Source organism: Sapajus apella, unplaced genomic scaffold (assembly GCF_009761245.1).
Source record: "Sapajus apella isolate SASKATOON/1434 unplaced genomic scaffold, GSC_monkey_1.0 scaffold11, whole genome shotgun sequence".
NCBI classification, from domain to species: Eukaryota; Metazoa; Chordata; class Mammalia; order Primates; family Cebidae; genus Sapajus; species Sapajus apella.
The window spans coordinates 6,896,869-6,919,552 of NW_022436951.1; the positions used below are offsets into that span (position 1 = coordinate 6,896,869).

General features: G+C 42.2%; 1 protein-coding gene across 3 annotated transcripts in view; it reads left to right on the top strand.

Annotated features, from left to right (window-relative positions):
* The window catches only part of CAPSL (calcyphosine like), a 36,557-nt gene that overhangs the window by 8,857 nt on the left and 5,016 nt on the right, over positions 1-22,684 (top strand). The window contains exons 3-6 of one of the 3 annotated variants that reach the window (XM_032278963.1): positions 8,014-8,150; positions 13,036-13,213; positions 13,504-13,713; positions 18,970-19,319. In XM_032278963.1, coding sequence (XP_032134854.1) covers positions 8,014-8,150; positions 13,036-13,213; positions 13,504-13,713; positions 18,970-19,071 — 627 coding nt within the window. In that variant the 3' untranslated portion in view covers positions 19,072-19,319. Of the gene's footprint in view, positions 1-8,013; positions 8,151-13,035; positions 13,214-13,503; positions 13,714-18,969; positions 19,320-22,684 lie in introns of those variants that run through there. The other 2 variants (XM_032278962.1, XM_032278964.1) reach the window with 2 other exon arrangements.

The following is a 22,684-nucleotide window of genomic DNA, read 5'->3' on the forward strand; positions in this document are numbered from 1 at the left end:
GTAATGTGTGGACGGATGTAAAGTCCTTAGCCAAGAGCTTGGCCCCCAGCATAGTTACAACTGTATTTTTACCTGTTCTCTTCATGACTTTATCTTGCCCTGTGTTGTGTTATAATAAGGCCTTACTCTTACTAGAGGGTGACCTTGTATTTCCTATAGCTTATGTTCTCAAACTTAGGAATATACGAAAACCAACTAAAACAATAAAATGCCCAGCCGCAGCATCTACACCAAGAGAGTCTAATTTACTGTGCTTGGCGAGGGCTGTGGGCATCTTTGTTTTTCAACAGCACCCATGGTGGTCCCAGGTCTTTCTCTATAGTAAGGCTTTTCAACTTCAATCGACATCTCTGACCAGTAATTCCTTTTTTTTTTTTTTAGACGGAGTCTCACTCTGTCGCCCAGGCTGGAGTGCACTGGTGCAATCTCAGCTCACTGCAACCTCCGCCTCCTGTGTTCATGCAATTCTTCTGCCTCAGCCTCCTAAGTAGCTGGGATTACAGCTGTGTGCCACCACACCTAGCTAATTTTTGTATTTTTAATAGAGATGGGGTTTCACCCTGTTGGTCAGGCTGGTCTCGAACTACTGACCTCATGATCTGCCTGACTTGGCCTCTCAAAGTGCTGGGATTACAGGTGTGAGCCACTGCACCCGTCTCTGACTAGTAATTCTTTGTTGCCAGGGGCCATCTTGTGCATCTTGAGCAGGATGTATAGCAGCATCCCCGGTCTCTACCCATTAGCTGCCAATAATATGCTACCTTATTTCCACTGTAACAACCAAAAATGTCTCCCAGGAAGGATTATCCGATGTCTCCTGGGGTGGGGGGGATGGTGCCCAGTTGAGAAGCACATCTCTATAATTGTCACCTGAAGAATTAGCACAGTGCCTTGCATAGCTAGTGGTGCTAAGGGTGTGTTCAGTTGACTTGAGCTCAAATGGGCTCCGTGAAGTAACTCTTATGACGTCGACAATATGGACACGCACTCTTCAGAGGATTCTGTGTACTGCAGAAACCACGTCTTCAAACTGTCTGAGTCTTCAATTTCAGTTTCTAGGGGAGGACACTTTTTGGCCACCTGCTAGGCTAAACTCAACACTTAGTGCTATGGTTTGAATGTCTGAAATTCATGTTGAAACTGAATCCCCAGTACAATACTGTGAAGTGGTGTGGTCTTTAGGAGCTGGTTAGGTCACAAGGGTTCCTCCTTCTCGAATAAGATTAAGGTGCTTATAAAAGTGGGTTTGCAAATTGTTCAGCCCCTTTTTGCCCTTCTGTCTCTTCTGCCATGTGAGGACACAGCATTTGTCCCCTCTGGAGGACCCAGAGTTCAAGACACCATCTAGAGAGCAGAGAGAATAGTCCTTGCCAGGCTATTCTTGAATAAATCTGCTGGACCTTGATCTTGAACTTCCCAGCCTCCAAAACCACGAGAAATAGATTTCTTTTGTTTATAAATTACCCAGTCTACGGCATTCTGTTCTGGCAGCACAACTGTACTAAGACATCTGGAATGCAATATTTCAGAGGGGCATTTTCTAAGGGGAAACTTATTGAGGAACTATGGGTTTTTGCCATGTACCGTGTAGTAATAACTAGTTTAAGGAACAGATTAAACTCAGTGCAGACAGTTTAATTTTTTCCATCTATTGCCTTTAGACATGGTTTGTTGTATATCTCTCCCCATCCCTGGATGACATTTCAAGTATTAAAAGGTCCATTGAGTCTTAATCAAAATTTCAATCTTATATCCAGTTTCCAAGTACAGACAGAAAGAGCAAAAGGCACACCAAGTCCCCATCACCATGGGGGACTGGTCTCGGTGCTCAGGATCAAGCCTGAGATAGCAGAGATGGGCAATGTTTTATCTTGGATGAGAATTTAAAAGAAGGCAAATGTTTTCGACCTCCTCGGAAGGAGCTTGATGCCCTACAAGCCTCTTCAATAGCTGCTTACTCTTTACTTTCTCCTTTCTTCTCTCCCCATGGTAGAATGTTTTAAAAGCACGTTGAACCATTTGAGCAACCCTAGGTTCCTTGCTATTGAAAATAGCTGAGGTAATGGCACAGGTGTCTAACAATTACAGAAATGCCTAAAAATGTTCTTAAGGCAAAAATCATGACATGATATGGCTTTGGGAAAGACGGGCTTAACGGCGTTGAGAGGTGGGACAGGTGCTCAGAACAACTGGACTGCTCTGTAGTTGGCTGCTGTTGTCACAGGGCTGGACCTGCAGGACTTCCTCAACGGGACAGCTTCCTCATAGTACCTGGTGTCCCCATGTCTCAGTATCCCAAGCAGAGGGGTGCAAAGGAAGACTGCCCAGGCAAAATCTAGTCCAGCCATCATGACAACACATCCCTGCCAGCGAGGACGCCTCCTTTTCCTCCTCAAGCACATCTCGCCTGTTCCCTACGCCAGATTTGCTGCCGCTTTCTATTTACCTAATTCTGTCCCTCCCTCTTCACTTTAACACAGGTTAACCCTACTCTTCTCTAAAGTTCGTCGGAGCTGACTAAACCTGCTTCAGTTCCCTTGGCTCTTTCAAGAAACTATCCCTTCCCTGAAAAAGGAAAACCAGAAATGTAGGAGACAGAGATGTAATTCAGCCTCTTGCCACCAGGGAGCAGCAAAGACAAGTCAATGGTTGCAGCCTACGGCTAGAGCATTTCCCTCTTCTAAGGGTCTGCTTAAATCTGTCCCTGAATCTTATACAGAAAACCGTGAAGATACAGACTCCACGCATTTTCAGCTTTCCACATCCTTCCTACAATAATTTGCAAAATCCAGGCAGTCAGAACGCTTTGGCGTGGCAGTCGGTTGTGCACCAGGAGGACAGTGGAATGAGACAGCCTTAATGGGACCAATGCCTACTGTGGCTCCACTCTGCCTCTGTCCCAAATCTCCAGGCTTCTGTGAATATCCCTTCCAGCCAGCCACTGGAGGGTGGGGGTGGGGAGTGCAAGCAAGAAATCTGGATGCTAGCCCCGAGTCCGCCCTCTCCCTCAAACTGCACGTTCTGCCACTGGCCATCTTGTATGTCTTCCTCTGTCCCCTCCACACCGTCCAGGCAGCATAGCTGGAAACAAGTCTCCCACTGGCTAGCCTGTCCCACCTTCTTATCCGTTCTTCTCACTTTACAATGCAAATGGCCATTCCATTTTTTGAAAGAAGGCTTGTGGTCTCCTGTTGCTCTCGAAATCCAAACTCCACCCTGGCACCCCAGGATCTTTGGGATCTGGTGGCTGCCCGCCTGGTCAGTTTCCTTTTTACCTAACATTCCCCTTTCCCTACTCCCTGCAAATCTCCACGACTATTCATCTCCCCCTGCCACCTATACCTCTATTCTCCAACCATACTGAGGTACTTGTACTTTCCTAATGATACTGCTTTTTCTCTCACCTTGGTCTAAGTAGTTGGTACACCTGCTATCTAAAGTCATCTCCTCCTCTCCCCCCTCTTCCTCCTTCTCCTCCTCCTCCTCCTCCTCCTCCTCCTTCTTCACCAACTTTCACTCTTGTTGCCCAGGCTGGAGTGCAATGGCGACATCTCGGCTCACTGCAACCTCTGCCTCCCAGGTTCAAGCGATTCTCCTGCCTCAGCCTCCCAAGTAGCTGGGATTACAGGCATGCGCCACCACACCTGGCTAATTTTCTATTTTTAGTAGAGATGAGGTTTCTCCACGTTGGTCAGGCTGGTCTTGAACTTCCGACTTCAGGTGATCCACCCACCGTGGTCTCCCAAAGTGCTGGAATTACAGGCGTGAGCCACCGCGCCAGGCCTAAAATATCCTCTATCCACCGCGTCCCCAGCCTCAATAACTACCACCTTCCATTAGGATGAAAGCTCAGACATCACCTCCTCTGAGAGGTCCTCAGAAAGTCCCACTCCCAGGCCAGGTAAGCCAACCGTCCTCTTGTGATTGCATCCCCCACTCAGCCCCCAGCTGTAAGCCTTGTCTTGTCTTGGTCCCTCTTTCGTCCTACCCCTAGCACAGTGCGTGACTTTCTGACCACTTAGTAGGCTTGTGTGGAAAGCAGAGACTGAACAGCACTCCTGGCGGGGGCATGTGCAGACGCCTGAGAACACTTGGTGGCGCTGCGGCCACGTGCGTCGGGAGCGCAGCCTCCTCCCCTTGCACCGCGATGCGCTCCGTTGTCACCACGGCGGATCCTAAAGGTTCAGACAGGGTCTTCTGTGGCAGAGACACTTTGTGCACTGCTGTGAAGTCGGTGACATATGTATGGGGACCGACTCTTGCCCTGGTGCCTGGCGCCTTTGTTGAAACTTCAAAGTTGAGCATCTCCCTTCTTCACTTGCGATCCTGTGCAACCCTGCCTTCCTCAAAAGCCCCGGTGCTTAATAAACTTTATGTTTTCCATTCTGCTCCAATACAGGAGATCAGGATTCAAACTAATGAAGACTCTAGGCTATTCAAGGGCTTGCTCTTCTGAGAAATTCCTCACACCCCCACACTCTGTCCCAGCATAGTGCCTTGAAAAGAGCACAATAAACTTAGCTAGTGGTTGGTGAACTGGATGACTGAATGATTAAAAAGGATGGTTACTAAGGGCATTTCAAGTTTCATGGTAGACTAGCAGGAGAGAATGGACTCCCCAACCCCCTCCCCCCCGAATTTATCAAATTAGACTCCAGAAGAAACTGCCTATATCATCACTGGGTAAGGTCAGCCTCAGGAGGCCGGACAGCCTGAGGTACTGGGCTCACTGTTTCTTGCCTTGCTGGATTCGATCCCACTTTCTTATGAGAAAGCACCATCAAAGTGTGCTTTGAGATTCTTACACATCATTTCACAAACCACAAACATGATGAAGCAGAAAGAGACCTGCTTGGGAATCAGGAACCCTCTGTGTTGGTCTTGGCCAGGACTTTTGGGCAAGTCACTTGGCCAGCCCAAGGCTTAGTTTCCAAGTCTGCAAAATGAGGTTGAGCTAGAGGATCTTCAAGGGTCTTACGCCCTAACAGTGTGTGGATTACTGTGAGCCACATTTCCGTGTGACCTGGGCATGTTACATGATTTCTCTGCATCCTAATTTATCTGTGAAATACCAATAATAGTAGTAACTGGCTCATGGGCTTGCTTTTCTTCTTTGACTTTCATTAATTTACCAAGATGACCATGTGCCCAGTATTTTTTTAAATTGTCAGATAAAGTTGTATGTGTTTACCTTGTATACCATGATGCTTTGAAGTATGTATAATTATGGAATGACTAAATTTAGCTAGTAACATGCACATGGGTTTTCTTTTATTGAGATGAATTCGTATAACATAAATTAGCCATTTTAAAGTGTATATTACATTTACAATGTTGATAAGCCACCACCTATATCAAGTTCCAAAACATTTCATTACCCCAAAGGAAATTTTGTACTCATTAAGTAGTCACTCCCCACGGGCCCTCCCACCACTGGCCCTTTGCAATTATTAATTTGCTTTCTGTCTCTATGAATTTGCCTTTTCCAAATATCACACATAAATGAAATCGTACAAGGTGTGGCATTTTGTGTCTGGCTTCTTGCACTTAGCATAATGTGGCCAAGGTTTATCCACATTGTGATATCTATCAGTACTGTGTTCCTTTTTATGGCTGGAGAATATTCCATTGCATGGCTATACCACAATTCGTTTATCCGTTTATCCTTGGATGGACACTGGGTTTGTTTCGACCTCTTGGCTGCCGTGAATAATGCCGCTGTAAACATGGGTATACGGGCAGTTGTTTGAGTTTCTGTTTTCAGTTCAGCTCACAGGGTTTTTGTGGGAACTGGATACAGGCTTACTACCTAGTGGGGGTACCCTTAATGCCTTTAATATTATTCTGAAGGTGTGCAAAGAGGGTTCCACTGGGAATCTGTCCCAGATCTGGGAGCCAGATCTCACTTTCTCTCCATTACTGGTTTTTAGTCTCTGTTTCTCTTAAGTCTCACTTGCTGTCATGGATGGCAGGGAAAACCCAGAGCAAAGTGAATACAGTGGAGAAGGTAGGGGAGATGTCATGGGAAATGAGAACGGGAGTTGAGTGACTGGGGACAACCACTGGGCAAGTATCATGAAGCAAGGCGGAAGGTCAGCAAAGACAATGGTGGTCCTGGGAAGATCAAGACTCTGAGGTGGGTTTAGAGAATGAGAAGGGCATGTCGTTGACACCAGTTCCTGCTTCCATAGGGGTTTGGGTGGGGATGGGGCTCATGCCACTAGCAGAATATGGTCAGGGCAAGAGAATGGCTTATTCAAGGATGAGTAGGGCTGTGGGAGACGGCTAGATGAGTGAATTGGTAGTCTTGTCCATGAGATCAAGATTCTGGCTGTTAATGAGGGGAAAGCTAGTGCTGAAGCTGGAAATGAGCTGTGGGAATTGTCAGCTTGAGGTCAGGACAAAACAGTAATAAGCAAACACCAGTTATAAGAAAGGTAAAGCTGCCAGAAAGGCCACAATCTGGGCTGCAGGCGTCCCTGTTAGATGAGAATCGGAACATGCTCCTTGTGTGTGCCTGGCAAGAACGGAGATGGAAGTCTCTAAGAGCAGTATGTGCCACTGTCTGGAATTCCAGGGAACCTCTCTTAGGTGCCAGAGGAAGCAGAGGAAGACTGTGTAGCTTTAGACAAAGCTAATGAGGGGTAAAGCAGCTGAGACCTAGACAGGTCTCCTTCTTGATTGAAGGTTCAAAAGAACTGAAAGGAATTCCTTCCATCTTCACCTACATACTGGGAATCTGGATACAGGGCAAGAAGTAGGGATCCTGTACATGGGCTCAGGGGAGGCTGCAAGAAAGTGGCCATGTTAAGTGTGTGCAAACCTGGATTGTCTATTCTGGTCCCAGTCATTGGCTTGATGAGATTCCTGTTCCCAAATGTCAAATAATGAGTACCGTGTGGGGGAGACCTTTCAGGTTGTATAGGAGAACAACAGTCTTGGCATAGAAGAGGTTGTGAGTCTGCGGGTTGCTGTCTTTGATGAAAACAATTCTGTCCTAATGTAGCACTTAGGGGAAGTGCCAGAATTTGGCTGGGGAGGGAGACTTAAACCCAGGGAGGAACCATATTCTAATAATTTTTTTTTCTGCACCTTGCATGCGGTTTTTTGCACATTCTTCAAGCCTCTTTCCTCTCATTCTTTTCATTCACAACTCACATTAAAGTAATTTCTAGAATGCTCCATTTACTATGTCATGAAAATTAGTGTTTTTTGAACCTGGGGTGGAATTTAAAGACCATCTTATCCAATCCTTCCATTTAACAGAGGAGGAAACACAGGCTGTGAAATTCACTCAGATGTTCCCAGGCAGATGAAGGTGAGGGGTGAGGGAAGTTGGGGGATGGGGATTGAAAAGTCAGGACTAGAACCCGGGTCTCCAGGCTCCCAGCCCAGTGCTCTTACCACTGCTGCATAAGTTTTGAGAGCTAGAGTGTGGCTACAGGAGTTTGTATGTCCCTTGGGGACCACTCATGACACAGCACTTCACTGCACCCACCCCGAGAACGTTGTTAGGTGTTAGTGAACACTAACCTGTGAATCAAGGGGACCATACCCATTGCTGGTACAAATCATTAAGGATCAAGTGCTGAAAATCTCATTCAAGACAGAGGGAACAAAAACAGGGTCTAGACCAAAGACGAGAATATTGAATGTGAGGGTCAAGGGAATATGGAAAATTCTACATAAAATAATATGGCATATAAGGTTGGTTCAAAAAAGAGAGTACAGAGAAATTGGACTTCTTTTATGGAGGGAGGGCTTCAGAAAGATCAAAGCACCTTGGGAAATGGTGTTATATTTAAGACTATTGTTTAGGCTAGCAAAACCAGATAAGTAAGTTATAAATATGCCAGGCACACAGTTGGCATAGAGAAAAATTGGAAATTCCAAGAAGTTTTCTGACGGAGAAGGCTGTACATTTCCTTCTCAGTGAGGCTGCTGTCACCCTGCCCAGCCAGAGGCAGCGATGAGGCCTGGACTCTACTGACATGCTATGGCTTCCCTCCTCAGATGGCAGGGACAGCACGCCATGACCGAGAGATGGCGATCCAGGCCAAGAAAAAGCTCACCACAGCCACCGACCCCATTGAAAGACTCCGACTGCAATGCCTGGCCAGGGGCTCTGCAGGCATCAAAGGACTTGGCAGGTAGGACCTAGTGACAGGTGGTAGGGAATGGAGTGGGAAGGCACGGAATCGGCCAGGTAAGACTGATGTTGGTCACATGGTCTTGAGCAAGTCATTTCTTCCTAGGGGCTCAGTTCCTTATTTGTAAAATGTAGAGTTTAGAAGAGTTGATCTCTGAGGTCCCTGTGACAGTTTTTGGATCTTAGTCCCAGACTCAGCAAGACTGCTCTCTGCTACAAGACAGTGCAGCTCTGGGAAAGTATGAGGTAAGGGAGAAGCACGGCCCTGGCGTGGAGATGCCCACCAGGACAATAAGTCTCTCTGCAGCTGTGGTAATAATGGCCAGGATGGAAGAGGGAGGAAGGAACAGCAGCGATTTAGCTCTAGTTGCAGAATTTGGAGTTTTGCTCTCAGGCAATCATATCTCTGTCACTTCTAGGGACACTGGTATTGCTTGTCAGATAACCGACAGCTCGCTGCCAATGGGGTTCTCTCAGCTGGGTAGCTCCTGTTCTCCCACCCTCTGCCCTTTGACAGTGTGAATAGTTTTAAGGACTGAGAAACCCAAGAAGAAAGGAGACTGTGAGCCTCCTGAGGGCAGGTCCTGTGCATTATAACAAACTCCATCAAGAGCCTGCTATGGGCCAGGCATTGGACACATCTTAGGGACCCATGTGTGAACAAGGCTTCTTAAGCCCCCATGGAAGACTAAGACTATGGAGCGTATGAGTGAAGTAAATGGTCTCTCAGTGGTGTGAGGAGTTGTATATTAGAGAAGTACAGGGTGCCAATGGGAGGGAAATCCAGCCTTGCACCCAGACAACGTGGAAGGCTTTACTTCCAGAAGGTACTGAGTGCCCGGGAGAAAACTCTGAATAGTCCCAAATTTCAGACTAAGCCCAACTCTGTCACAAGGCCAGGCAGTGGTGTTGTGCACCCTGGTGGCCAGAATGTCCCAGTCCAATGGGAAGACCAGCCCTCTTGCCCTCAATATTGTGTGACTTCAACCTCTACCCCTTTCATCATGGGTGCACATCATTGTGCGGAAGGACAATGTAGGAATCCTCTTGAGGAATCCTCTCTTCCACTCTCTGGTCCACTCAGTGGAATCCCTCCTGCTGTCTGTGTTGTCTTCACCCCATTCCCACTGCACACTGCATCTCTACCAGCCTTTCCACTAAGAACCAGCTGACGGTGAACAGACACCATTCCATCCTAAGCCCTTTGCAGAATGTGCTGTCTGCCTCCCTTGCTGGCCTTGGCCTTCTCTAAGTACCTCCTAACTCAAGTGGAAGCTGCCCCTTCCCCTCCACTCCTGTCTTAGGGGTAGTTGAAGACTAAACACTCTACTTCAGTCTAACTCCAAATCCCAGGTCATATTCCCCACTTTGTTCATTTATTTATTTCCCATAAATCCTGCCGTAGAAGGGCATCTCGTCAGGTTAGGCTCTGCCTTCCCCCCGCCGCTGGCATAGCACTCAGCACTGGCTCCTGGACCCATCTTTCCACCCTGTCTGAGTCTTTATCCTAACCAAGATCAAGCTGACTCTATTATTTTTAACCTTGATACCTTCATTTTTTGACACCAAATTCTTGTGGTTTTCAATAGTATATGTTCTTTCTTAGTCATTTCTAATTCCCTTGTAAATGTAGATACTTCTCTAGTATCTAAATTCTCAAAATTCTTTTGCCAGCATCCTTAATTTATCAGATATCTTGGGTACAGTTGAGTTAGCACATTCTACCCTGGCCCCTTGCCAAATTCTTGGCAAGATACCCATTCCTGAGATCCAAACTAATTTAACAATTTATGTATTTTCTTTTATCAGGAAAGATACTAGCTAACAAACCAACTAACCAGTGAATATCTCTATGTAGTTGGCTTACTATCCAAATAAAACAAAGGTTTTTTTTTTTTTTTTTTTTTTAAAAAAGGTTTCCCAGCAGCCCCTACTTTTTTAAAGGTATTACAACTCTTCCAGGTCCTTGAGCTGAAAACTTTAGAATTATCATCATTAGCCCACCATATTCACTCCTTTATTTCTATAATATCTTGAAAACTTTTTTTCTTATTTTCTTTCCAATCGCTTAAGTGTAGACACTCAGCATTTTTCACTGGACTCTTATGATGGTATTCTTACTGGTTCCTTTGCTTCTAAGTTTTCAGTCCTCCAATTCATTGCTAAAGTTCTCATTATTTTGATAATGTCACTTCAAGTCAACCATTTAATAACTTTAAAAATAACTTGCTAATAAAGTTCAAGCTCTTTAGCATTTTAGGACATTTAAAGTCTTCAGGTTCTGATTAATCCAACTTTCCATTTTTTTTTTTTTTATTATACTTTAAGTTCTAGGGTACATGCACAGAACGTGCAGGTTTGTTACATAGGTATACACGTGCCATGGTGGTTTGCTGCACCCATCAACCCATCATCCACATTAAGGATTTCTCCTAATGGTCTCCTTCCCCAAGCCCCCCACCCTCAGAAAGACCCTGGTGTTTGATGTTCTCCTCCGAGTATCCATGTGTTCTCATTGTTCAGCTCCCACTTATGAGTGAGAATATGCAGTGTTTGGTTTTCTGTTCCTGCGTTAGTTTGCTAAGATTGATGGTTTCCAGCTTCATCCATGTCCCTGCAAAGGACATGAACTCATTCTTTTTTTATGACTGCATAGTATTCCATGGTGTTTATGTGCCACATTTTCTTTATCTGGTCTATCATTGGGCATTTGAGTTGGTTCCAAGTCTTTGCTATTGTGAATAGTGCTGCAATAAACATACATGTGCACATGTCTTTATAGTAGAATGATTTATAATCCTTTGGGTATATACCCAGTAATGGGATTATTGGGTCAAATGATATTTTTGGTTCTAGATCTTTGAGGAATTCCCACACTGTCTTCCATAATGGTTGATCTAATTTACACTCCCACCAACAGTGTAAAAGAACTCTTATTTTTCTACATCCTCTCCAGCATCTGTTGTTTTCTAACTTTTTAATGACTTTTGAAAACCATAGGGTTTTCAAAGTACTTACCTACATTTTCTGCTTTCCTTTAATGGGAAATGGGAAGACTTTGGGACCTTTAAGTCTATTAACAAAGATGAAAGCTTAAAAAAAGTTACATTTTTATTTTTTAAATAGACTACTTTAAAAACGAGTGCCAACACATTATTATTAACTAAGGCCCATCGTGTATTCATACTTTCTTAGTTTTTACCTAGTGTCCTGTTCTGTTTCAGGATCCCATCCAGAACTCTGCTTTACATTTGCTTGTCATATTTCCTTAGGATCCTGTTGGGTATGACAGTTTCTCAGACTTTCCTGGTTTTTGATGAATGTGACAGGTCAAGTATTTTGTAGGATGCCCACCTATTGGAATTTCTTTGATTTTTTTCTTCATGATTAAACTGGGCTTATTGGTTTTAGGGACCGTAGATGCAAAGCACCTTTTTTTTTTTTTTATCACATTATACCAAGGATATGTGTGATGAACATGATTTACTACTGTTGATGTTGACGCTGATCATCTGATTGAGGGAGTGTTCGTCAGTCTTCTCCAGTGTAAAGTTACTTCCCTTCTCCATATCGTATTCTTTGGAAGGAAACCTCTTTGCAGAGCCCACACTTAGAGAGTGGGGAGTGTGTGTTCCCTCCTTGAGAGCAGAGTATATCCATAACTTATTTGGAATTTTTCTGCAGAAGAAATTTGTCCTTTTCCTCACATTTATTTATTCTGCCATTTATTTAAACCAATACAGATGCAGGGATTTCTTTTTTACATTTTGGGTTATAATCCAATGTAGTTTTATTGGTTAAACTGTTCCAGCCTTGGCCTTGAGAGCTCTTTAAGTTGGCTCCTATATCCCTGACTTAGTCCCATCAATGTGTTGTTTGTTTTTTAGCACTTCCTTTCTTTCTGGTACTACGAAATGTCTCATTTTGTATATTCATGCCCTAGGCTGTACACGTGCTTATTGTTACTGGAGCATTATTATTTCTAGGCCTTCTCAGCTGACAAAATAAGGACATATATGTGTGTATAGTAACCTTTGTATAATTATTTTTATATGTAATGATTTATGTCTATATTAAACTAAACATGAGTTCACACTATGTCTCCAACTCTAATCCATGCCTCTTTTCCTATCTTACCTGTAAATTCTCACTCCCACTTAAAGAAACCTGGTTTCCATCTTTGTTATTCATTTACTTGATGGTTCAACTTCGGGATACATGTACATCAGTATCAGAATGGTTAAACTGTATCCCTGTGGGAAACAACTTTATCAACTGTACAGTACAGTAATTGTGTGCAGTTCCTGTGTTCTTACAGACCCTGCTCATTTTCAAAGTACTTAAATCAGCACCTTTCTCTCTTATCCCTTTACCCCTTTTTGGGATGTTTCATTCTTTTATAAAATAGTGAAATTCTGTTGTCACAGTTTGCATTCCTTTCTGTGATTTTCTGACTTCCCAAATCATTTTTAAAAAATTCATATGCATTAAGGTTTACAACTTGTTCTGTAAAGTTCTGTGGGTTTTAGCAAATGCATAATGTCATATATCCTCCATCATAGTATTATAAAGGCTAGTTTCATTGACCTAAAAATCCCATGTTTCACCAGTTCAACTCTTTCCTCTCCCTTCTTCTTTTTACTGTCTCCACAGTTTTGTTTTTTTCACAAGGTCATGTAATTAGAATTACACTCTGTGTGTGTATGTGTGTGCGTGTGTGTGGTGGGAAGCGGCTCTCCATTTTTGGAAGGGAGGGTGGAGAGAAGAATTTAAGACTTTTGTATTTTACTTTGACAAAAGCTTGAGCTTCAATTTCTTTTTAAATCTTTACACTTACACCTTGTTCTTTGTAAATTTCTCTTAATTTTTGCATGTATTTTCTTCAGAGTATTTAGAATTATGGATGACGATAATAATCGAACCCTTGATTTTAAAGAATTTATGAAAGGGTTAAATGATTATGCTGTGGTCATGGAAAAGGAAGAGGCAGAAGAGCTTTTCCGGAGGTTTGATAAAGATGGAAATGGAACAATAGACTTCAATGAGTTTCTTCTCACATTAAGAGTAAGTGGTCCTGTTAATCAGTATATCTGCTGAGTTTGGCTTTCACGTGGTTTGGGTTGGCTACTTTGAGATTTTGTTTTTAGAAGTTGTTAGTGCACTATGGGGAGGGCGGTGGGCAGAAGACTGTGAATAGACTTAGGAATTTTTTGGAGCAATTGTAGTGCCCATTATATAATAGTGCACAAATATTATTTCATATCATTGAGGGGAATAAGTTATTTATCACATAGGATACAAAAAAAGCTCATTTGCTTATGTATGTCTCTGCATATATTATTCTGTTTTTGTAGCCTCCAATGTCCAGAGCCAGAAAAGAGGTTATAATGCAAGCTTTCAGAAAGTTAGACAAGACTGGAGATGGAGTTATAACAATTGAAGACCTTCGTGAAGTGTATAATGCAAAACACCACCCGAAGTACCAGAATGGGGAATGGAGTGAGGAACAAGTGTTTCGGAAATTTCTGGATAACTTTGATTCACCCTATGACAAAGATGGATTGGTAAGTGTAAAAGCCCAATCTAGGAAAAATTTCTTCTCTTTAATTTGAAACTGTAAATGGGAAATAGGTCCAAAATCTTCAAAATTTTAACACATTGATACCATATTTGTTGTAAATAGGATTCAACTATTTCCCTAGGAACCACCTAGAAACTTCCCTATTGCCAGGGGAAACTGAGGTAACAAAATGGTTACTCTGAAAACTAAAGTAACAAAATGTATGTATGTGCCTGCACATGTTCATACACATATATTGAAATATATTGGTAGCGGATCCACATAAGCTGATGACCTGTCATCTGGGGAATGTGATGTTTTGATTAAACACTCCATTTTATGGTTATCATATTCACTATACTCTGCTAGTTGCATTCCAATGAACTGACTATAACAAAACATATTTAACTTTGAAATGAGATCATAATTTAATTTTGGGGAACAGATTTACAAGGTCTTTCAGGATGTTTTAGTGCCTTCACAGTCATCCTTATGGGCCTCGTTTGTCATCACACTTTGCTATGTGGAAATGCCATTTAAAAGTAGTTTTTGGTAAAGGGAATGCTAAATAACAGAATTTACTCTGATTTATTCTTCAGTGTGCTTTGAAATTAACTTACATTTCTAAACTGCAGTGAACTTGAAAACAAAAGCACCCACCTCATCTCCATTAACTTTTATCTTCAAGTTACAAATGCATAGCTTGGTAGGGTAAGGAATTATATAGCTCTGTGACTGTGTCTAGGCTGAGATGAAAATGTCATCTACCAACAGCCATAAATGGACTTTTTAGAAAAAACAAAACAAAACCCAGGGCCAGTTCTGTTATTAGGAGACCTAAGGGTTTTGGTGATAAGGAAAGGGGGTTGTCCCTTTGGTAACTGTCAGTCAGAGCACAACCCCAGGGTTCGTTGTTTCTTAAGCTTTTTATAGCACAGGAAAAGATTAATGGGCCAGTGGACAAGAAAAGGGTGGTTAAGGGAAGAACAAATAAACCTTCCTCTTCTGAAGGTAATTTCCTCTAACTTTGTAAATGAAACTTCATGATGAGTTTCATTAGCAAGGGGTAAGGGATAGGACGGTGACTTTTCTGTCCTTCCTGCCGACATTTTCCAGTCAGGGATGGAGCGATACCCTCTATTTCAGGCTGAGGATTGTGGATACAGGTTTTCAAAAGGTCTGAAATGCAGTAGGGCAGCAAAAATCTTAGGGAAAAAAATAAAAGCTATATGTTTTCTACCAGCATTGCTGGCCTTTGATCACTGAGATGTCAATGGAAAAATAGCCAACTGCCATTTCCCCAAATTAGCCCGCCCCTTTGTGGATCCCAGAGTGTGTCTGCTTCTTCTCTGCAGGTGGTTCCTCCTCATTGCCGGGGGAAACCTCAGCTACTCTTTTCTCTAACAAAAGTCAAAATAGCCAGTTGTGATTCGGCTGATTCAAGTCTGCACATCATCCCTTTTGATATTTATCTTAAGAAGCCACATTAAGCTCTCAAAAGCTCATGAAGGTTATTGAGGTTTTTAGCAGTTACAGCACTTGATGTCATCTGAATGTTACAGACCGTGTATTGATACTCAACTCTGGATGCTCATAATCGTCATCAGGGAGTATTTAATGATAATGTAGACTGCCAGCTGTACTGCAGAACCACATTATCTGAGTTTTTGGAGAGTGGAGTCCAAGGATTTACGTTTTAATATGTATCAGATGACTCTTGTACTCACTCATATTTGTGATCCTCAGCTCTAAAAGATTCAGAAATGACTGTTTTACAATTATTAAATATAATATGCATATGGACCCCTATTAGCATAATAATGAATCTGGGCAACATTTTTTGAGCACATATCAACTGGGCATCTGCTAAGGGCTTAACAGGGACATCTCCTTTAATAGACACAATAAAAATGTTTCTGAAAAGTGATTTATAATTCAAACTTTTGCACATTGAATTGCATTTTAAATGCACAAGAAATTGTTGATGTGGAGGAACTCCCTGGTAAATACTTTTATGAGAAGAATAATTAGCCTCTAATTTACCTCTTGCAAATTGAATTATTTTGCATCTTAAGATTTTTTGTAACAAAGCATAGCTGTGCTTAAAGCCAGTGTGCAACTTTATGGTTAAAAACATTCCATGTAAGACAAAATTTAAAATAATGCAAAAAATTTAGCATAGTTAAGGATAATGCTCAAGCTTGATAATCTTGGCAAAACTCTCAAATACCCATAAAGGTTGCTGGAGTTTGCAGCAGTCTTGGAATTTGGTCTTGCACTAATACCCCACAGGACTCCCATAGCAGCTGGAAGACATTCGGGCGGAGATGTGAAACAAACAGCATGTGAAACAGACTTTCCTCACCTCTTTTCTATCACTAAACCCCACCCCAATTTGGTGAGACTTCTACTTCTCATTTTTTAATATCTAAGTTTTGAATTCTTCATGTGTGTATATGACTTTATAATCATCATATTTTAAAAAAACTTTTAGGACTTTAGCCCTTCAGAGAATATCAGTCTATTGCCTCATCTATCTCATATAAAAATTTGTAAATAATTGAAAATATTTTAGGTATATTACTGAGCGTATGTATTAATAGCAACCTGGAGTTGTTTTAGGATTTCTGTAGTGAATTTGGAGCTGAGAAGAAGGGATTGAATTGTGACTTCCATTACCCCCATCTGGGACCTTCTCTTGTATATATGATATATATCTTATCACATAAAGGTAGCTTAGGCAAGAGGCCTGCTAAAAGTAGGAGTGCTCAGTTTCTCATGTTTTCTGTCAAATAAAATGAGTAAGGATGGTAATTATTGCTAAACAGCAATTTACTATGATGAGGGTAAATTTATGGGAGATTAGAAACTTTGTGATTCAGGCCATTCCCAGTATAAGTTGAGTCTCAGAAAACAAGCAAATATCTAGCTAAGAGTAACTTCAGAAATGATTAAATATGTTAGCTCTGACCTCTGGCTTGACATACTCTAACTTCCAAGTGAGGTTTAAAACTTCCTTTATCTTTTGCCCATCTTGGATTCCTTCTCCATTCTCCATCAGAGCCAACTCAACTCCAGGTCACTCCATGCCATTGAGGGAGCTTGGGATTGAAGGATGGGGATAATGATACCAGTCTCACTCAATTGGTGGTTCAGTTAGAGTTTGGTTTCAATTGCACAAAATAACAAATCTCATTAAACATTGGAATACACAAATTAGGTTTTGTTTTATATCTACTTGATGTTCTCACTTGGGTGGCTTAAAGAGAGCAGAGCTGAGGTTATTGTGATTTTCCTGGCCTTTCCTTCATGATCTCAAGACAGTTGCCTAACTTCAGGCAGCACATCTGAGTTTCAGGCAGCAGGACAAATGAGGAAGAAGGAGGGAATGAGAAAGGGCTAGAGCCTGCATCAGGCAAACAAAGGCTTCCCTAGAAATTCATGTCAGATTTCTTTTGTATCTTATTGGTGAGAACTCTATCACTTGGCCATCCCAAGCTGCAGCTGCAAGGGAGTCTGGGAAAGTGAGTTTTGAGTTTTTTGACTTTTGTGGGAAAGTAGAGCTAGGGACAAGAGTATTACAGTGGATGTAGAGGGCGTCTCACTCAATGGCTGTCACCCCTGTTCAACCAACAAACAATAGAAATAACAAACTAAAAATATTAGGAATTTGATAATTTTTAATTAAAAAATAATTAGCTGCAAAAAAATGTTCCTCAAACTGTCACAGTAAAGTGCTCAGTCAAAATGGCTCAGGGTCTCGTGTACAACTCTCTTAGTTTACTTGCTATTTGCTGTTAAAATTATCCACTTACTTTGTTGGAGTATTTCACCAGCCTGCAATCTTTTTGAGGACTAAGACTTTAGCTTAATTATCTTTGATATTCCCAGTTAAATTATGGTAGTGTGCACAACAATTAACTGGAATGTTTAGATTTTACAAATGTAAATTCCACAACCACTTGCTTCAGAGATTCTGATTCAGCAGGTGTGGGTTAGAGCCTGAGGACCTGGGCTTCTGACAAACATCCCAGGTGGTCCTGATGCAGGCAGTGTGGACCACACTGAGAAACATTTCCCTGGAACCTCACACAGCATCATAAAGATAGAGAGAGGGCAATAATGATGTGTGAAACTTAATATAATCCCTTAATGAGGGAATTGGAAAGCAGAGGCTGAGAAATTCAAAGGAGGAGAGGAATAAAAAAGTTCATAGAACACAGGGTGGTCTGATAGCTAGTAAAAAAAAAAAAAAAGAAGTTCAAGAAAGAGGGATGCTAAGGGTATCCTAATTTTAACAGAGGCTCTATGCATGTATTATGGATGTGCATTTACAGTTCAACTATGAGCTGAGTTCAAATGCCTTTCTTCTCACTGCTCTTCCTTTTTTTTAGTGGGAAGGGGTGGTATGAGAGAGAGCTATGGATCCTATGACTTATTTTTTTCTGTTCACTTATAATTTCAGCAAAAAGGACAAGTCAGTCGTCTCTTATGATTCTTGTAAGGCATAGGTATGTCCCCAACTGATCATGTCAGCCAACATGGTTAAAATGTACATATTATCTAGACCTGTTAAAAATAATACTAATAACTGTTTTTTCTTCTTCCCCAAAGCAAAGTATTACGAAATCCTAAAATAGATAAACACATTAGTCAATATTTCAAAGAGACGGTCATGGGTATAGAGTGGAGAGAAGCCAGGATGGGTGGGAGACATTAAACAGGGTTAAGCTTTTTATTCACTCTGGACCTTGAATGAGATATTCATGTGTTAGAAAAATATGCACCCCAGGAGCGTTTTAACTAGAAATCTGTTTCTTCATCTGCAGGACGGAACTCCAGTTTTGGAAAAGGAAAACATCACTTATCCTGACACAAGGATGTGACATGTTGTTTCTGACATGTCACGGAAAGATAAAATTAACTACAGTTTACAGCACACTTCCTTCTTACTCTGAGTTTCAGCCTCCCTTATCTGAACTGGCGGGCTCCCACCCTTAGAGAAAAGATGACAACCCATGTGTCACTTTACATTTAGGTTGGCCTAGAAACTTTCAAGGCTTCCTTTCTCTCTTTCTAGGTGCTGTTCTCACACCGTCCTCAACCTCACTTGTTCTTTTGTTTTAGATCAGTTCTTCAGCCATGATCACACACACAAAGAAGTCCTCTATTTCCTTCTATTTACAGATGCACAAGGTGGGCCCCGACTGACAGAGTGAGAAGCAAAGTTTCGTTTTTGTTTCTAACTTTTCCACTGCAGGTGACCCCTGAGGAGTTCATGAACTACTATGCGGGCGTGAGCGCATCCATTGACACTGACGTGTACTTCATTGTCATGATGAGAACCGCCTGGAAGCTTTAAGCATGTGACCTGGGGCTGGGCCTTGGGATAGCCATGTGGCTCCAAATGACTAAACCTCAGCTCAAAAACCATTATTGTGTTTGATTTCACACTCATTGTAATGTTTTTTCTGTGTCAAAATACTGCATTTTCTGGGGCCAAGAAACAGGCAGAAATAAAAGACACTGAGTAGCCAGTTGTGAGCTTGCCTTCCCTGAGACTGTTTCCTTTGCTCTAAAATAGGACTTAAGTAAAATCAGCTCTGTAAAGCTCCTAGTGCTGTGCTGAAACATGCAGGTGTCTAATCAACTTTAGGTTTTTTCCCTTGGTCATTAATGAAAGCTTGAGCATTTTAATTAAAACCCTCACCCATGCACTCATAGTTTTTCTCTACCTCCTTTCAGATGATCCATTTCCAGGTGAGATGATAATTTATCTCTTTTTATGATGGACTGTAAGTCTTTAAGTGTTTCAGTCTCATTTGGGGACCAGAAGAAGACTACGTGTTAGCCTCAATTTCTGCAAGCAAATCTTGAGTTTCACTGTCTAGGGTTTAGGGAAGCCACAGTTTGACAAACAGATTTAAAATGATTTTTTTAAATAGTCATTTTAAAGACTGGTGTGAGAGAGGAGGCTATTTATTTGAGCAGTAGATCCATGACTATTCACAGTACTCCTGTGGCTGAAGTTTTGAAACTGGGCTGGGCTCTCAGATTTTATGTGGAACATCTTGTACTGTGAGTGGGCAGGCTATACCAGAAAGCCTTCACCTTGTGGAATGTTTATCTCTCCCCTCTCTGCTTTCTGCCAATTAAGTTGAAATTTCCACCAGTGCGGGCTGGGTGCAGTGGCTCATGCCTGTAATCCCAGCACTTTGGGAGGCCGAGGAGGGTGGATCACCTGAGGTCAGGAGATCAAGACTAGCCTGGCCAACATGGTGAAAACCCAGTCTCTACTAAAAGTAAAAAATATTTGCTGGGTGTGGTGGTGCACACCTATAACCCCAGCTACTCCAGAGGCTGAGACACGAGAATCACTTGAACCCGAGAGGCAGAGGCTACAGTGAGCTGAGATCATGCCACTGCACTCCAGCCTGGACAACAGAGCAAGACTCTGTCTCAAAAGAAAAAAAAAAAGAAAGAAAGAAATTAATTCCCACCAGCACAAGGAGGTTGGATGTGACTTGGACTAGGATCACAAGAATATTCCAAAGCAGGTTTTCCATCTTGATGCTTCATGGCTTAACGCCTCTTCCTCCCAGCATTAAGCTTTGGCTTCATATTTTTAATGTGTGAGACTCTGCCCATGAAAGGTTACTAGAAGCAAAGACAGTCCCAGAGATTGGAAAATAGATAAGGAAACTACAGCTCTCCTTCTGTGGGTTCTGTATCTGGGACCAGAGATGAAAGCACAGTGACCAGCCTCTGGTTATGGTGCTGGAGACAATGCCAACCCACCTTGCTGCTAGGTGTAATACCTCTTTCTGCTTCCATCCTTGGCTGCACTTAGGGCCCAGTTTGGAGACATGGATTGGGTTAATACTCTGCTTTAAGATCTTATATATTTAATTGGCTCTGGGTTTAGGGTTTGAACACACTTGCCATATTTTGTATCAATTCACTATTTAGGTTTTATTTCATAGACTTGGAAGCTGAGATTCTATTATGTATTGATTTAAGACATATGAAAACCAGTGCTGCCAGATGAGCATTATGGCAGTTATTAAATAGCTTGTTGAGATGCTCAACTCTTATTTATCCTGGTGATAGGCTGGAAAAAGGACCTTTTTCTTGAGGATGGGTGCATCCCCATATTACCAAATACTAGTTTTGCATGTGCGTGTGTGGGCGGGTGGGTAGGTGTGTGTGTTTTAATTAATTGCACAAGTCTGATTTTGTATTGGATTTATTATCTTGGCTCATATAGAGATTGGTTGGGCCAAAGATACCAAGGGTTATGAAGAAATGTGTAGAATTTCTTCACATTTAAAAAATGTAGAAAGCCAGCAGAAATTGTGAAGAAATGTATAGGAAAAAATCCATGCTTTTTGTAGCCTGCACCTTGCAGATTATGGCTAAGGAGAGCTCCCCTATTTCCTGGACATGGTGGGTTTCAAGCCTTTTGCTCTAGAGAGATTCTTGTCTTTGATTCTGGGTATGACTCATGCCTCTGCTTCACTGGACCCATAGAGTGAGCATGTGATTCTGATCAAAGACTAGGTGGCAGCTATCAGCTTAGCCTTTTCCAGTGATACTTCGCTTCCTGTCTAATGGGGGCACAGGGCACAGCTATCTGATATCAGATAACACATACCTCATAGTGCATTTGGTCACATTTAGTTGCTTCCCTTCTAGCGGTTTGGGTCCTGGGCCCATGAGCAAAGTTCCACCACAGCCCTTTCACCCTCTGAAAAAAAAATCTGCTAATAACCTGATGGTCAAGGGTCACTGCACTCCAATTCTCATTCTCCTCTATGGCTTCTGGCAGTCAGGAATTGTGCATTATTTAGCTCTACTCCTTCTAGTAGCAGTGGGAGGAACAGAGAAGAGACATTTAAAGAAAACATTTGCTAACACTCTTCTGGATATATTTTTTGTTTATTTAACTTGCAGATTTTAAACCTTACTCCATTTACAATTTAAAAAGTAAGACCTTAGCTCAGAAGATAAAACACAATAAAAAGTTGCCAAAACATCCCTCAGGAAAACCTCACCTGTTGGGTCTGGACCTCAGATAGAAAATTAAACAAGCCAAAGAAAAGAGATTGAAATTAGCAACTTTTTATGAAACAAGAATGATATTTGCAAACATTCTGAGAATGAGGATTTGTCAGAACAAGCCACCCATAACAATACTGGATTTGGATTTCTAACTCCACCAAAGGCAAACCCATGCCAGAATGGCTGGAGACTCTGACTCTCTGCTGCTGTGCACATCGTACCTGCATTCCGTTCACAGTAATAATGAGAAACCCAGAATTTGCAAACTGAACTGTAGACTGAGGCAGAATTCTTTCTGCTGGTCTGTCGGGCTGGTTTTCACAGTGATTTAAACCATCATAGGATTTTCCCAGGCACAGATGGCACTTTGGGGGACCATGTACTTGTTCTGTATGGTTTGGCAGCAGGCATGGAGTCACATTTCACACCCTAATCATATTTTTCAAAGGCAGAGCTGGGTGTATTCCAAGTAGGCTACAGATTGACTTGGCAAATATCATGGCTTGCAGGTGGAAATATGTCCCATCAATAAATATTTATAGAGATACATGCTTTTTTCTAGGCTGTGGGGACAGAGCAGTGAATTAGAATAATTGCAGGCTAAACCACTGGCTTTCAAACCAAACTAACCACCCACAGTTGTTAAGAGATTAAAGAGGGTATGGAGGGAGGGGAAGAACAGACACTGAAATTACCCTCCCAGAATCTCACTCAGCCTCTGTAGCCAGGACATTTGGAGCCCTTTCTGTGGCACCCTGTTGGGGAGTGACATAGTATATTTCATCAACAGAGACAGCCTATCAAGACAATGCAAGGAAAATCCCCCTCTAAATTTGGAGGCAGATAATTGTCTTGGCCCTTTAATTCCTCTTGGCCAAAGTAGATTGTCTCACTGAGCCACGAGAGTACAAGTA